The sequence below is a fragment of the Alnus glutinosa genome, chromosome 11 (assembly GCF_958979055.1).
Source record: "Alnus glutinosa chromosome 11, dhAlnGlut1.1, whole genome shotgun sequence".
Classification (NCBI taxonomy): domain Eukaryota; kingdom Viridiplantae; phylum Streptophyta; class Magnoliopsida; order Fagales; family Betulaceae; genus Alnus; species Alnus glutinosa.
The window spans coordinates 13178992-13194487 of record NC_084896.1 but is presented as its reverse complement, the minus strand read 5'-3'; the positions used below and the strand labels follow the sequence as shown (position 1 = coordinate 13194487).

The 15496-nt window shown below is 36.6% G+C and overlaps 1 protein-coding gene across 1 annotated transcript; it reads right to left on the bottom strand.

The window, feature by feature from the left end:
- Positions 1-9932: 9932 nt before the first annotated feature.
- On the bottom strand, positions 9933-15206 carry LOC133881716 (tubby-like F-box protein 8). The gene is made up of 6 exons (XM_062320725.1): positions 15013-15206; positions 14723-14803; positions 13518-13957; positions 13240-13327; positions 12460-12592; positions 9933-10924 (listed from the first exon to the last, which is right to left on the bottom strand). The coding sequence occupies exons 3-6, from the start codon at positions 13863-13865 to the stop codon at positions 10216-10218; spliced, it is 1278 nt and encodes a 425-aa protein (XP_062176709.1). The 5' UTR covers positions 13866-13957; positions 14723-14803; positions 15013-15206; the 3' UTR covers positions 9933-10215.
- Positions 15207-15496: the final 290 nt, after the last annotated feature.

Sequence of the window (15496 nt, the reverse complement as noted above, 5' to 3'; positions counted from 1 at the left end):
GGCATTTGGGGCCTTGAAGACAATTTTGACGTCCACACCTGTCATTCAGCCCCCCAGCTGGGGTGCACCTTTTGAGATCATGTGTGACACGTCCGATTATGCTGTTGGAGCTGTTTTGGGGCAGCGCATTGATAAACTCTCCCATGACATCTATTATGCAAGTCGGACTCTGAACGATGCCCAACTGAACTATTCGACCACTGAGAAAGAGTTGCTGGCAGTCGTTTTTGCTTTGGATAAGTTTCGATCCTACAAAAGTCATCATGTACTCGGATCACGCGTCATTGAAGTATCTTTTCTCCAAAAAGGATGCTAAATCTCGCCTCATTCGGTGGATCTTGTTGTTACAAGAGTTTGACATTGAGATTCGGGACAAGAAGGGTTCCGAAAATGTGGTGGCCGATCATCTTTCGAGGATTACCGTAGATGTCACTAAGGCGGCCACCCCCATCTCTGAGACCTTCCCTGATGAGCAGTTGATGCACATTGCTCACACTCCTTCACCTTGGTTTGCTGATATCGTAAACTATCTTGTCACCGATCAAATACCTTTGCATGGGGGCGGCAGGATAAGTCCAAGTTTATGGCCATGGTGAAGTACTTTTTCTGGGACGATCCTTATCTGTTCAAGTATTGTCCCGATCAAGTCATTAGGAGATGCATCCCTGAGCCTGACCAATCCAATGTCATCTCATTTTGTCATGATCATGCTTGTGGAGGCCACTTTAGTGCAAAGAAGACCGTTACAAAGATTTTGCAGTGAGGATTTTATTGGCCGACCATTTTCCATGATGCTCACACTTATTGTGTCTCGTGTGAGCGCTGTCAGAAGCTAGGAAGTATTTCACGCCGGAATATGATGCCTCTAAACCCCATTCTTATTGTTGAGATCTTTGATGTGTGAGGCATTGATTTCATGGGACCTTTCCCAAACTCCTTCGGCTATCTGTACATTCTTGTTGCAGTGGACTACGTGTCCAAATGGGTGGAGGCGGTTGCCTACTAGACCAATGACCACAGAGTTGTGGTTCAATTTTTAAAAGACACTATATTTGCTCGTTTTGGTACTCCTCGAGCAATTATTAGTGATGGTGGGAAGCATTTCTGCAACCGGATTTTCGAGCAGCTGATGAAGAAGTATTGCATCACGCACAAGGTTGCCACTCCATATCACCCTCAGACAAGTGGTCAAGTGGAGATTTCGAACCGAGAGATCAAGAGAATTTTGGAGAAGACGGTGAACCCATCAAGGAAAGATTGGTCTCTTCGTTTGAATGATGCATTGTGGGCATACCGGACAGCCTTCAAGACCCCTATTGGCATGTCACCCTACCGTGTTGTATATGGAAAAGCATGTCACCTGCCAATGGAGTTGGAGCACAGAGCTTACTGGGCCATTAAGCAGCTGAATTTCGATCTCACAAAGGCTGGCTCACAGAGGAAGCTTTAACTTAATGAATTGGAAGAGCTGAGGAATGATGCATATGATTGTGCAAGGTTGTACAAAGCAAGGATGAAGAAGGCTCACGACCAGAACATATTGAGACGATCTTTTGAACCTGGTCAGAAAGTTCTTCTTTACAATTCACGTCTGCATCTGTTTCCAGGGAAGCTTCGATCTCGATGGACAGGCCCATTTATTGTTCGATCAGTTTTTTCTCATGGGGCCATTGAGATTGAGGATCCAAAGAATGGCAGTACTTTCAAGGTGAACGGACAAAGACTGAAGCCATTCTTGGAGTTGCAGAGCTCAGAGGTTGAGACGACCCTTTTGGAGGATCCGAGTTACTCGGAGTGATTGTCGTCAGGATAGAGAGTCTGGCTGAAGACTGAAAACTTAGCGCTTGTGGGAAGCAACCCTCATTATTTTTCCTTATCATTTGATCTTGTTTCTTTTGTTTTAGTTTTGATTTTCAGGACAGTGTCTGCCATTCAAGTTTGGGGGAGCATTCTCTTGTAGTGTGCCCAACTTGCATCACCATTTCGGTATTGTATCTCTAGTCACATTGGGGACAATGTGTTCTTTTAGTTTGGGGGTGGGTAGACATTTCTGTCTGTTAACATTGATTGTTTTTGTTTGATATTTTGTTTTGTTTGCTCAAAAAAAAAAAAAAAAAAAAACCTTATTGTTAGTTGATCATGATTACATTTTACCATGGTTTGCATATCATTGGTTTGTCTAACATGTTGAATTTTGCATGTCATTAAAATCTAAAATCTTTTGACTCATCTGTTGGATTATAGAGACTTGACATGTTTAAATCATTTATCACAAGCACTGTATCATAGGATCTGTGAGGCATAAAATTTGATTTGAGAATGTGTCTTGAGACTTGTAGGATGACTTGTTGATGAAACCTTGGCTTATTATCAAAAAAAAAAAAAAAAAAAAAAAAAATTGGCTTAGAATAATATCATCAATTTGAGTTCTCATTGAGTAACCGGGCCCCTTGCCTCACTAAGCATTGGGTGGTCGCGTAAAAAGATGAGAATTTCAGGTTGGTTGTTTGTTTGGCTAGTTTGACTTCGTAGCCTTTTTTACTTGAGTAATTAAGCCCCTAGGGATGTTTTTACATCTAGTGACCTAAAACCATCTGGTTTGGGAGTTACTGGCCCAACACTCGTTACATGGGTCAATTAGAAAGCTTAAAGGAGTCAAGCATTGCACAACCAACACAAAAATAATGAATAAAAGTAATTGCACATTTAAGCCTTGGTTATATTCATCTGATGGAATTCCTGTGAGTTTTTGGATACACATGCTTTGAAAAAAATTGAAACCTCATGATTCTATGTTTGAACATGATGATGTGATATTCATTTTGTTAAACATGCTCATGGTGTGTGAACCAGGTGTTGGAATGTGGATTTTTGCTCAATTGATAATACAGCATTTCAATGTTTGTGGGTATCATTTCTGGCAAACCCTCACGAGACTTCACTCGTCCACTAAGGAGTCCTAGGGGTTTAAAAGGCTTGTTGCATATGCTAAATGCAATCGTTTCTCCTAGGAAAGAGGATTTATGTTTCATGCTTTAATTTTGTTTTGCTAAGGAACTAGCAAAATGTAAGTTTGGGGGTATTTGATGAGTGCCAAATTTTGTGTATTTGGACCCCTTGATTTACATTAGTTAGACCTTTGGCCTTGTTGTTTTCTGATGTTTTGATTAGTTTTTGTGTTTTTGTGTTTTGTAGGTCAATAAGAGAGGAATGGCAAATTTCATGAGGAAATGCTTGGAAATTCGAAAGTCCTGGAGAGTCGATTGATCGAATTTTGACTGATGTCGATCGATCGAATTTAATTCGATCGATCGATTTTTCCCAGAACTGACTATTGCAGAAGCGCGCCAGAACGCCCAATCAGGAGCTTCTCCATGACAAAAAGCAATTCTCCCTCTGATTTTCGCAGCAGAACACGCTGGTTTCGTGACCTTGGTTGTCTCTAGCAAAAGAGGAACCCTAGAGGGGGTTAGAGGAGTCATTTTACATGGGTTTCTAACCCTAATTTCCTTCTATAAAGCCATAGTCATGCCTCCTTGTTGGAGAGGAATTCTCAGAACAGTAGCTAGGTTTAATTTCGTGCATTTTGTAGTTTATTTCAGTAGCTCTTTTCTTTAGACATTTGTCTTTGTAAAGCTTTTTTCTATTTTAATTTTTGTTCTTCAAGTTTTTGTAGTGTTCTTAGTCATGGGAGGCTAGAACTCTCAACTAAGGTTGAGGATGAAGCCTCTCCATTGATGACACTCACACTCTTGTAGTACTACTTGCACATTTAATGCTATATCATTATGTTGTTTAAGTTCCATTCATTTAATGCTTTATCTTTTGCAATGAATGTGGTTGGTGGTGGAAATAGGACATTTAATGTGTTTCAACCGATGGATATATTGTTTTATCGGTTTGAAAAATGATATCCATTGTGATTTATTCTTTGAATGGATACAATGAATGATTTGATTTCAAATGGGTACTCTTTGTGATTTATTTTTGAGTTCGATTCATTTAATGGTTCTAAGATTTATTGTCAAGAAACTTGAATGACACCCTAAGCTTAATGTTCTTTGGGTGTTCAAGTGGAAACCAAGAGTGTGAGTTGTTGGATTTGGTTTGGTGAATTCCTTAGCCTTAGTCCCTTTTTACATATTTCATTTCTTCCTCTTTACTTAGCATTTTTGGTGCATGTTTAACCCGCAAACTCTTGGAACTAGGTTAGAATGAGGTTGATTAAACAAGACACTGATTTTTGACCATTTCCCTGTTGATTCGACCTCGCACTTGCACACACTATATTGCAAACGATTCGTGCGCTTGTGAGTACTCTTTTAAACTCACAACAATTCACCTCCAAGTCTTATTTTAAGAAGAATAAAAACACAAGGATCTCATCCTCTCTAAAATGAGAGTTTGCAGCGGAAGACTTTCACTTATAACATAACGATAGCAATTAAAACTGAAAATAAATATTGACTTCTAATTTAACCAAGTGTGTGTGTTTGTGTGCAACCAAATATCTTAAATGCGGAATTTAAATAAGACAAGATATTTATTACGAAGTGAAAACTCTGTGAAGAGAAAAACCACTCCAGGGCAGCCAAACCCAGGAAATCCACTATCCAAAAACAAAGCTAGTTTCAAGACACTCGTACTCACATACCCTTATGCAGTAGTCATACCTTTAACTCTGACACGAAGCCCATCGTGAACGCTTCCCAACCAGATCTTCCACCTGAATGAGTTTTTGATGGATTCCTTTACCTTAGGGCCGACCCCTAAGATAGACTTCACACGAACAAGGAGCACACACCGGCAACGACTTGAGAGCTAGCAGATCTTCGATTCTCCCTAAACACCCTCTCAAAGCACTATGGAATTCACTGTCGAATTCTGTACAAAACATAAGCCTAGGGCCCTCTATTTATAGGCTTACAGGAAACGTAAAACTGCTGAGATTCGGGCTCTGGCTGGCGAGCATCTGGACGGAAGTTAACCACGTCCGGATGTTTTTCTGCGATATCCTTTCAGAAACAGCGTAATTATATCTTTATCAGGTTCACGTCCGGATGGCTTGACCGAGCGTCCAGATGGTCTTCGCTAAAATCCTTTCCGCGTACGAACGGAACTTTGGAATATTCTGAAATACTAGACATCATCCAGACGTGTTGCCACGTCGTCCGGACGGCTTGTAAAGACTTTCCAAACAGTGTCGACTTCTGAAATCCAACTCTTTGTTGAATACTGATACCTAGCGTCCGGACGGTGTTGCTCTGACGTCTGAACATCTTCATCGTTATCTGCTGGACACTGAGGGGCGTCCTGACGGCTTCAAGGCCCGTCCGAACGGTTGCACAGGAACCGGCTGTTTTTGTCTTAGATTTTGCAAGGATTCTTGATGGACATCTTCTAGAGCTTGTGATCAGATACTTTCTTTGATTTGAACATTGTCGAAATACATGAAGATTCTGAATTGAAAACCGACGATCCTGTTAAATTACAACCATTACATAAAGTGTTTTTGTTTATCCAGAATGTAGCCAATATAAAATACTAACAAAAACCTATAATCATATAACAACTAGAGCATCATAACATTGATGGTCACCAAATGTCAAGATCAAAAGACTAGTCTCGAAATCATTTAAACATTACAACTTAATACTAGTACTCATGAAAATAACATCAAAATAGTCATGGCCTAGTCTCGATAAGATAAAGCGCATAGATAATCTCAATCATGCTATCCTAGATTTCTCCATCCGCATCCCACATAGCCTTAAGCTGAACTGGTTCCAATTCCTGGAAAATCACACGGATCGACTCCTCCAAATGAACCATCCTCCTCTTTGGCTTCGGCATCTAGATAACTACCTATAAAACAACACATGTTTTATAGGTGTAAAAGATACAAGCGTAAGTCCACAACTTAGCATGAAGTGAACTCAGATGTTAAGATATAAGTCACATACATAAATGTACAATTATAATTCTTCCTTTGACAAATGATCGTGAATGCAATATAGATATAGTATATGTTGTAGCAAAAAATCATGTCATAATTCAATTTCATATGATTTACCCAGGATTTTAACCATTTCCCGTTAGGGTTGCCGCTGTCCCGAGGGATCTGTAATACAATACCAGTGCCCCGCATATTGTATGCTACCATCCATCATTAGCAGCCTGACCGAGTCCAAGCTCGAGTGGCCCACACAGCTAATGACGTCCGTCTATAGTGACTACCATTCAAGCATGGTTGCGTCGGTCACAAGTACCATTGAACCCAAGGTCAACCATAAAAGCAAACCTTTGACCATGGAAAATAACCTGTATAATAGTAAGCCCATGACCATTATCCTGCACATACCTGTGTACCATGTCATACGATGCAATTTAATATCCACCATCTCTTACATGCATGCTTTTCATAAACTCATCATTTTCATTATCTTTTCATTAATCACTCATTTTCACAAAAATAAAGTTCACAATAATGAAAAGTGTATTTCATGTGAGTTGTAAACATGCATGTTTAGGTAAACAAAATAATCATGCTATGCAGGAAAAATAATAACAAATATCCATGTGAGTTTTTACTCTCTTGAGTCATAAGTTTCCACTGGGTAATCCTCCGGATATTCTCTAACCTCCAAATCTGCAGGAAGATCTGTCATTAGCCTATAATCCAAGCTATTGAAAATGGAGTTTTTGCCCGAGGTTCGAACGTTTAGTGTTGGGGCTGAATCCCATTTTCAAACCTAAAGGCCATCAAATCACTTTTAAGCAAGCCCTAATGCCTTAAGATGATCCCTAACAGAGTCCTAAACCATAGTAACACCTTCATGCAAGACTTGGCACGTTAAACATTGTCAAGATACTAAACCAAAGCTAAACTAATATTATGGTCAAAACCCAAGCAAAGACGCATAACTGACCAAAGATATGCCTAAATAGTAAGCATGTAGCATAACAACTAAACCAAGAACGAACTAGGTTTGTGGAGGTTATCTTCTTAGGTAGAAAATTGCTCATTCCTTCTCCAAGAGGCCTCACACACACGCACAAGGGATACACAGAGCAAAAGGGCGTGTAAGTGCGACTAAGGGGCGTGGGGTGGGTATTTATAGAGCTGGGTCAACTGAGGAAAGGAATGAGCTGGTTTTTACACAAAACAACAAATAATCGAACGTTCAATCACTTTATTGAATGTTCGATGTACTATTTTACCCAACGGTTTTTGGGTCAGATCGAATGTTTGGTGGTCCCTAGTCGAACGTTCAGTGGTCCCCTTTGACACAAAGTTGATGCGTAAACAATGACATACGTCAGGTCGTCAAACATTTGTGACCTAAGCATTGAACGTTTGGTATACTGTGATATCGAACGTTCGGTAACTCTAGTCGAACGTTTGATTAAGGCAGAAAATTGAAATTACCTTTATATTTATCCTAATCTCATATTAACGCTAATTAAAGCTTACATGGTCCTAGTAAATGTTTGGGGTATTACAAGTAGTGTTGGTGTAGGAAAACTATTTCCTACTCCTTTAAGTAATTTTACCTCTCCAGGTATTCCCGACTCTATAAATTGAGGAGCCTATGAGAGAGTTATTTGCTAATTCATTCACAACTGAGTTTGAACATTGAGTATACTCTCTAAATAAAAGGGAAATGATTTATCATTCTCTTGCAAGAGTCCACACTTTTTGGTCATCTTCATTTATTGAATAGAAGACTTTGAGGTTTCATCAATCCTAGAGAAATCGTGTAGTAAGAGAAGGAGAGAAGAAAAACAATTTTTCTTCAACACTCCCTGGTGGCTGAATTCTAAAAGTTTTTATTACTTGTTCTTGTTATTTTAATTTGTATTGAATGATCTTTTCTATAGTTTTTGTAAAGTTCCAATCCCTGAAATTATTTCACTGCACACGCTTGATGCACTCATAGATCCCAATAGATGGTATTATCATAGATTTGTTTATTAAAAATAGAAAAAAAAAAATGTAAAAAAGCCTCCTGAACTTCCAAGCGTAGTAATGTGACCCATCAAACTATCAAAGTGTGCCAAAAATGTCACTTTTGTCGAAATATTCTTATAATACCCTTATTCTCTTAGAAACAAAAACAAAAACAAAAAAGAAAAAAAAAATTAATCAAAAATAGATTTTTTCAAAAAATAAAGAAATTTTTAAAAAATACTATTAAAAAGTTAAAGAAATTAAAAAATTAAAAAAAGAAGAAGAAGAAGAAGAAGAAAATGAGTAGCTGAGCAAACCCAATTAAAAATAATAATAATAATAATTTTTTAACTTTTTAGTTTTATATATTATATATTATATAAATATATATTTTATTAACAATGACACGTGTCGTTATTTTATTGATGCTGACATGACACACTAACGGAATCCGTCAAGTATTTTGACTGAAATTTGGCTCCAGGAAGTGATTTAGTTTTATAAATGTATATTTTTAATGAGTAATGTTTCTTGCACAATTCTTACACAACTTTTGCACAACTCTAATTTCCTTTTTTTTCTTTTTCTTTTATATATATATATATATATATATATATATCAACCATTGGATTTGTTTTCCTACATGTGGGCCCTAAATATTCAATGGTTGATCTTAAAAAAATGTTGTTAGAGTTATGTAAAAGTTGTGTAAGAGTTGTGCAAGAAACATTACTCATTTTTAATATATTGATATTTTTCTTAGTAAGAGTAACACATGTCATCATTTTATTGGTGTTGACACTAACAGAATCCGTTAAGTATTTTGACGGAATTTGACTACAATGACTAAATTGTTATTTTTTCCCACCTTGAAGACATTTGAATTATTTTTTATACCTTAATGAACAATTTCTAATTTAGGCCAACCACATGAATTGATTTTACATTTATCCTTTGGTTTTTTTTAAAAAAAAAAATAAAAAATTTTAAAAAATAGTTTTGAAGAGAATATGGGTATTAAAAAAATATTTCGACAAAAGTGATTTTTTTGGCACACTTTAATAGTTTGATGGATCACATTATTACACTTAAAAATTCAAGAGGTTATTATAAAATCAATTGTTAGTTCAAGGGAGGCTTTTTTATATTTTTCCCTTAAAAATATGAAAGGTTCAAGTAAAAAAGTATTCACTACTAACGCTTGTGCGACATCTTCTACCCATTTTAATGTCAAATGGTAACAAATGATGCCATTTGTAACAAGATGATAGTTTAAGGAAGTCGAGTGTTAAATTTTAAGGTTTAGTGGTCCAAATACCAAATGAGTGATAGTTTGAGGATGGTAAATGTATTTTTCCTATACAAAAATTTAGTAGCATAGATACTAGAACTTATTTATTTTGTAAGTATTCAAAATATCATAAAAAGCATAAAGTACCCCAAGTTCACAAGATACACATGAGAAAATGCCTAGCTAGAACAAGAAAAAGAAAAAGAAATAATAAAAAACCGAGAAAAGCATAATAACTAATTACCAAAGTAAAAACAAAAATAGATATCCAAAAATATAAAGTACAAAAAATAAAAAGACTTAATCTCCTCTAATAGGCTCTCACGGTCCTCAAAATCAAATCTTGCCATTTTTTTTCTTTCCCTCTATAGGCACCATAAAAAGCACGAACGCACCATCTTCCACACAACATTACTCCAAAGGCTACCAACAATCTGACATGCACATAAGTCGATTACTCATTTGGATATAACCCAAAACAACTGAAGAAAGCAAGCCATAAGGCACCGACAACTCCACAATGGAGAAGAAGGTTCATGGATCTAACTAGATCTGTCCTATCATCAACCACAACCGTTTTTTAAGTTTCATCAGAACATAAAAATTAGGTGGTTCCATCAATAATATTAGTTAGGCACCTAAATACTAGTACTGTCCTATCATACCCTGAGAAGCATGAACCAAAAGTAATCAGATGAATTACCAATATAATGGCGGTTGATATTCAATACTTGACTGAAGATGAAACAAAGGAAGGTACTGAGATTTTTTGTTCAATACAGCCCAGTTATCGGACAGCACCACAATTACAAATGAGTTTTACAACAGAATAACATTAATAACAATTTCCTATCCTAGTGACACCAAAAGGAAAAGATAAAAGAACAAGAGAACAAGGAAAGAAAAAGCAAAAGAGAAAAAGATTGTCATTACACTGTTCTGCTTTTTAACCGCCCTTCATTTTATGCTTTTTCTATTCACAAGCCAATTTGGTGTCAAAGCTGCTCAAGCAAATTGCAAAAGCCTGAAATGCAGATAGAGGATAACGATAATCCATGGTGAACATATCTTTACCAACTTTACCAAACTGCAGAATTATCTTATCATGCTCTTGTGGGGCTGGCTGAGATGGTGTTGGTGCACCAGCAGCAGGCTGTGTAGCAGCAATCAACTGAAAGTTCTTAACAGATGCAACAGTTACCCGCCCACGGAAGTTCAAGCACCAACACTGTAACTGTTCATGCCATCTAGGGGGCTTGTTTTTCAGAATCAAGGGCCTCAGTTTGAGATCCTCATCGTCATCTTGGGGCCCACCAATTTCAGAAAATCGTGCACTGCTGAAATCAACAGAGTGATCAAGAGACTTTGAGAAGGAGATGCTCCGGAATGAGTCGTCGAGAGAGCGGGGAAGAAGCTCTGGTTGGCCAGGAACAGTGCCACCTGCATCAAGTGCTGAGGCCGGGATTGAATGCATTATGCAATGCATCCTTCGTGGGCCTCGCGTGCCTAACACATTTAGTTCGTATGCTAACTGGGCAATGTTGTAGCTTCCTGTTGGAACCTTTGGAGAGACCTTTTTGGAATAAAATCTACGGCTTGATCGCCCTGTAGGGGGAATGTGGGTCGTAGTGTATGGAGGCTGTGTATCATATATTATGAACTTTGTGCCAAGAAAGTTTGATCTGCAACAAGAAGAAAATTTGAATACTTAAAACTTGTGTCATATATATAATTGAAAAGGAAAAGGAAAAACTGGCAAAGAAGAACCAACCAAAGCTTCTAGAAAATTTACAAGGGAAACATGCATCAGAAAGCAAAGAACCTTTTTTCCTAGATGGAATAATAACAAAGAAAATGGGAACCAGTGTGATGATATAACCTAAGGATCCCCCAGTGAGGATATGTATATAATACATGAAGAGATTCCTAAAGATCAACCCATCAAGTATGGTTTTGAATCCCATGTACTTGCCAAACCTTATGGAGGTTGGAAGCTCAACCGATCTATGTCCAGCAAGCTACATAAAAGCCACTCCATGGTGCTCTTTATAGTAAACCATATTCAATTTGTGAAAAGCGAATAACTGATGTTCAACACGCCATTGGTCATTTCTCCAATCAGGTTGGATGACGCTTGCAAGACATAAGTCTTTTTTTCTACTAAGAGAATTTAGCATTGTAGTAATGACTTGCCATAAATATTTCTCTAAATGGAAGAAAAATCAAATGCATCCTAACATAGTAAATCTTCTTTGATATGTTAAAGAGAAGGTTTATACTAGAAGGAATATCATCTTAATGGAAAAAAAATGACGTTTGTGACCATGCAGCATATATGTTTATGTAGCCAGCACAGACCCTTCTAGAAGGGAGCTGTGTCCATATAGAGTATGATAAATGTATCGAAACATTGGAAACAATAATCTTAAATTATGAAATATTGAATAAGAATTAAATACGCTTAGGATACAACCCTTTTCAAGTATAGAAGAGGAATAGAATTGTAATTGCAAACATGAGGAAAAGGGATTTTGATGTATCTTTAACCATAGTATAGAATTACGGATACTTGCATGATTGAAACATCACCGTATCACTAAATATTTCAGACTTTTTTTTTTAAAAAAAAAAAAAAAAAAAAAAAAAATTAACTTGTAAAAGTTGTTAGGTTTAAGTTACACTTGGTGCAACTCTTGTGAATGAATGTTACACCACTTAATGCCTTTCAATTTAATGAACATATTGATGAACCCACTATTAACTCCATTGTCTCACCATATCCTCCAAGCTAACAAAATAATATTATACTGATAAAAAATTAAGAGAAAATGAGCTATCTCATTTATAAAATATTCAACTTTAAATTTATTTTATATTTAAAAAACATATAAAAGTCATTACTATATGGATTGGATGGTAAATGGGATTCAATTGACATTAATTTGTTGCGCACGCTAAACATGAACAAAATGCGTAATCTAATGGTGCGAATATCAAAATAGTAATCAAATTAAAAATTACTGAACCATGCAGCATTAATAAATAGTTACACCACTCAGTAGCTTTTAATTTAATGATTATAATATTTTTTTTTTAAAAAAAAAAAAACATAAAATAGTTCTACTTATTAGCACATCTCACTGTCTATTCTTCCTTCGTGTGCATTTGTGTATGTTATCTGAAGAGAAAAATAAACAAGCCTTGAATCTTCTCTTACCTCAGTTTGCCAATATATGTGCTACTTGATCTTGAAATGTTATCAGCATCCATAGAGATAACATATTCTGTGCATGTGGTTCTTCGAGTCCTCTTTGCCGAAAGCAGGAACTTTCCATTTTCAACCAGCAATACTGCAAGAGCAGAGCGACAAAATAAATGTACCAGTTTATTCAAGGAAAAATACATACATGCTGGTTTAATCCATTTAGGCAAAATAATTCATGGGACCAAGTAAATAAATAGATAAACAAAATAACATAGGTTTCATAAAGTTTATAGAATAAAATTATAAAGAAACACCTAATAGTTAACCATGACATTAGTTCCATGGATCAACAGAAGAAACGTGATAGAAGTTTAAAGTCCATCTCAATCTTCTCGTGAATGGTGTGTGAACATTGCTGGCCACAACACCACTATAAGTGTTTAGACGCCACTTAATTAGCTCACTCAACAGTTACGCGCATTTAGAATTATTCTTATCAATTAACTGATTCACTTCGTCCTCACTGACAGGCCCTTGACAAAGCATATTTAATAATAATTACAACTCTTGGAAGCAACAAGTTGGTATAAATCCATTTAGATTCATGTAAGCATTTCAACATGAAATAGGCTACCACGTCAATTAACTTTAATTGGAAGACATTAAAACGCATTCATTCTTTTGCTGGATACATACATAATCAAACTTGTCATCAGTGAATCAAACAGATCTACAAACTAATAAAGTCAACAAGAAACTGAAGGCAACTTAACAATTAGAAAGGATGCTTACCAGGGTTAAGACACATAAAAAGGTGGTATGTTAAATTTGATTTATCTCTTTTTATGAAGCACTGAATAGTTCCATCACGCGGCCCTGGCTAAAAAGTCAAACAAAGAAGAATCAGTCAGTCCCAATTGCTTTAATAAATACGTATTTCCCACATAAATGCAACAGACATTACAATCTACACAACCTCTATTATTCCATTACAAAACTTGAGTTCAAAAAGAAAACCATTATAAATTAAGTCATAGTGTGCAAAATAATTAATAACACAAAGAACCAACCTGCTTCAGGGACACCGGAAAGGTAAGCTTCCCACACAACTCAGGACTCTTAACAATTTCTTTGCACATAGTCCTCCAAGAACGGCAAACAGCAGCACATGCAACAACATGCTTCCGAGCAGGCCATGTATTCTCACTCTCTTCCAACCTTCTAATAACATCATATAGTAGCTCTGGCGGTAGACTAGCCCAACGACTGTTCTGTATTATGATAGGTTGGTCATGCAAATCATGTAATGAACCATGAGATTTGCCTCTATTATGTCCAGTTAGCCTGACTTCAAACCCCCGTCTAGATAAGCTCCCAAAACCATCCCTCACATCCCGAACTATGCTACGGAATGACATTCTACAGGTGGATCACACTACCAGTACAATCAAATATCTTTCAACAACTCTCTGACAAATTACATTCTTCTTATCACGCCCATGCAGCCGCCCTAAAGAGGAGGTGTGTCAGTTCCCGCCACAAATCTTGTCGACAAAGAAAAAGATAGCAAGAAAATAGAAAAGAAAAAAGAAAAGTGGAAAGCAGAAGAAGGCAGCTTCACAATGACAAAAAAGTCTAGGAATAGCCAATCTTTGCTTGGCAAAAACCTTTTGAGGTTCTTCAACCTCATCTGTTCACCAAAAAGCAAACTCAGCTTCACTAAACCAAATAACTACTTATCTTAAGAGCTCATCAAAAACTCTAAACTTGCTTTCTGAAGATATAGAATACCGTTTACAGTGAAACAAACTCGGTAAAAATGTGTAGAATCCTTCTTAAGCAAAAGAAATCAAAGCACAAAGCTAGCGCTCGCAACGATCAAGGAAAATCGTTCAATGAAGACCATAAGAACAAGAGAAACCAAAATCTAGAAAAAGAAACAAAAAATATTTCTTGTACTTTGTTAAATTAATTATGTCACAAAATCGCACCAAGAAAGAAAAATCACAATAACTATAACATGTTGATCAATTTAACAAAAATCAAAATCCTGCTGAACATATTATAAATCTATCCTAGATTATTTCTCTGTACAAATTTTCAATTTTTTTTCCTTAATTTTACACGGCCTGAGGCACTATGGACATAAAGTTAGAAATTCCATTCAAAAAGGCAAAATAGGTACGACAAGCTCACTTCAGCAAATCCTACAAGTAAAGACTTGCCTTATGCATCAACATATCCAAAATAAGAAAGGAAGACTGAGAAAACCAACCCGTCAAAGAATCACAGACACCCAGAAAGCTAAGACCGATCGAGGCAGAGCTCCAGAACTTAATCACAAGCCACCAAAGATCTGCGAGGCACAACAAGATTTTAAATAAAAAAATAAAAAAAAAATAAAAAATAAAAAAACCAGAATTTTTCTCATCGACTAAAACAACAAGAAGCTCAAGACCCAAGATTTTCTGTGGCATTTCTTGAGAAAAACCAGTGGAAGATTTGAAAGTAAAACAGCAGTCGAGATTTGATAGTGGATGAGCCTGAAATGGCAGAGATCTGTACCTCAAAGCATGAGCATCTCCACAAAGGCATCAAAAGAAAAAGAAAAAAAATTGTGAAACAAAAATCACCAAACTTTTTCTTCTCTGATTTTATAGCAGGGGATCAATCAGAACACAAGAAGAAAATATGTCTCTTTTTTTCTGAAGACTAGACCTTTTTTGGGTCTCTCTCTCATCCGGACTCCAAGCCCACATTAAATTTAGTTCACGAACCACATATAAAAAGCTACCGGTACCAATTTAATATTTCTTTTTACTAAAGAGTTTTATTTTATTTGGGTTTCGGTGATGGTGTATATTTGGTACGGAATTTTATATTTCCAAAGTGTTAACAATAATAACAACACAAGATGACCAAACGGCCTTTGACCTTTTCGGATGTCTTACAGCGTTATCGGACTGACGGAAGCCGCAGGACAAGGGAAAATGATTTGCCAGGAACTGGGCCGTCCCCCAGCAGACCTTTTTTTTTATTAAAAAAACAA

Excerpts from the sequence above, each read along its gene's own strand:
- LOC133881716 (XM_062320725.1), bottom strand. The coding sequence starts at position 13,865 with ATGTCATTCCGTAGCATAGTTCGGGATGTGAGGGATGGTTTTGGGAGC. Across the intron at positions 12,593-13,239 it reads TTTTATGTGTCTTAACCCTG|TATTGCTGGTTGAAAATGGA; the intron begins GTAAGCATCCTT and ends CTGCTCTTGCAG. Across the intron at positions 10,925-12,459 it reads ACATATATTGGCAAACTGAG|ATCAAACTTTCTTGGCACAA; the intron begins GTAAGAGAAGAT and ends TTCTTGTTGCAG.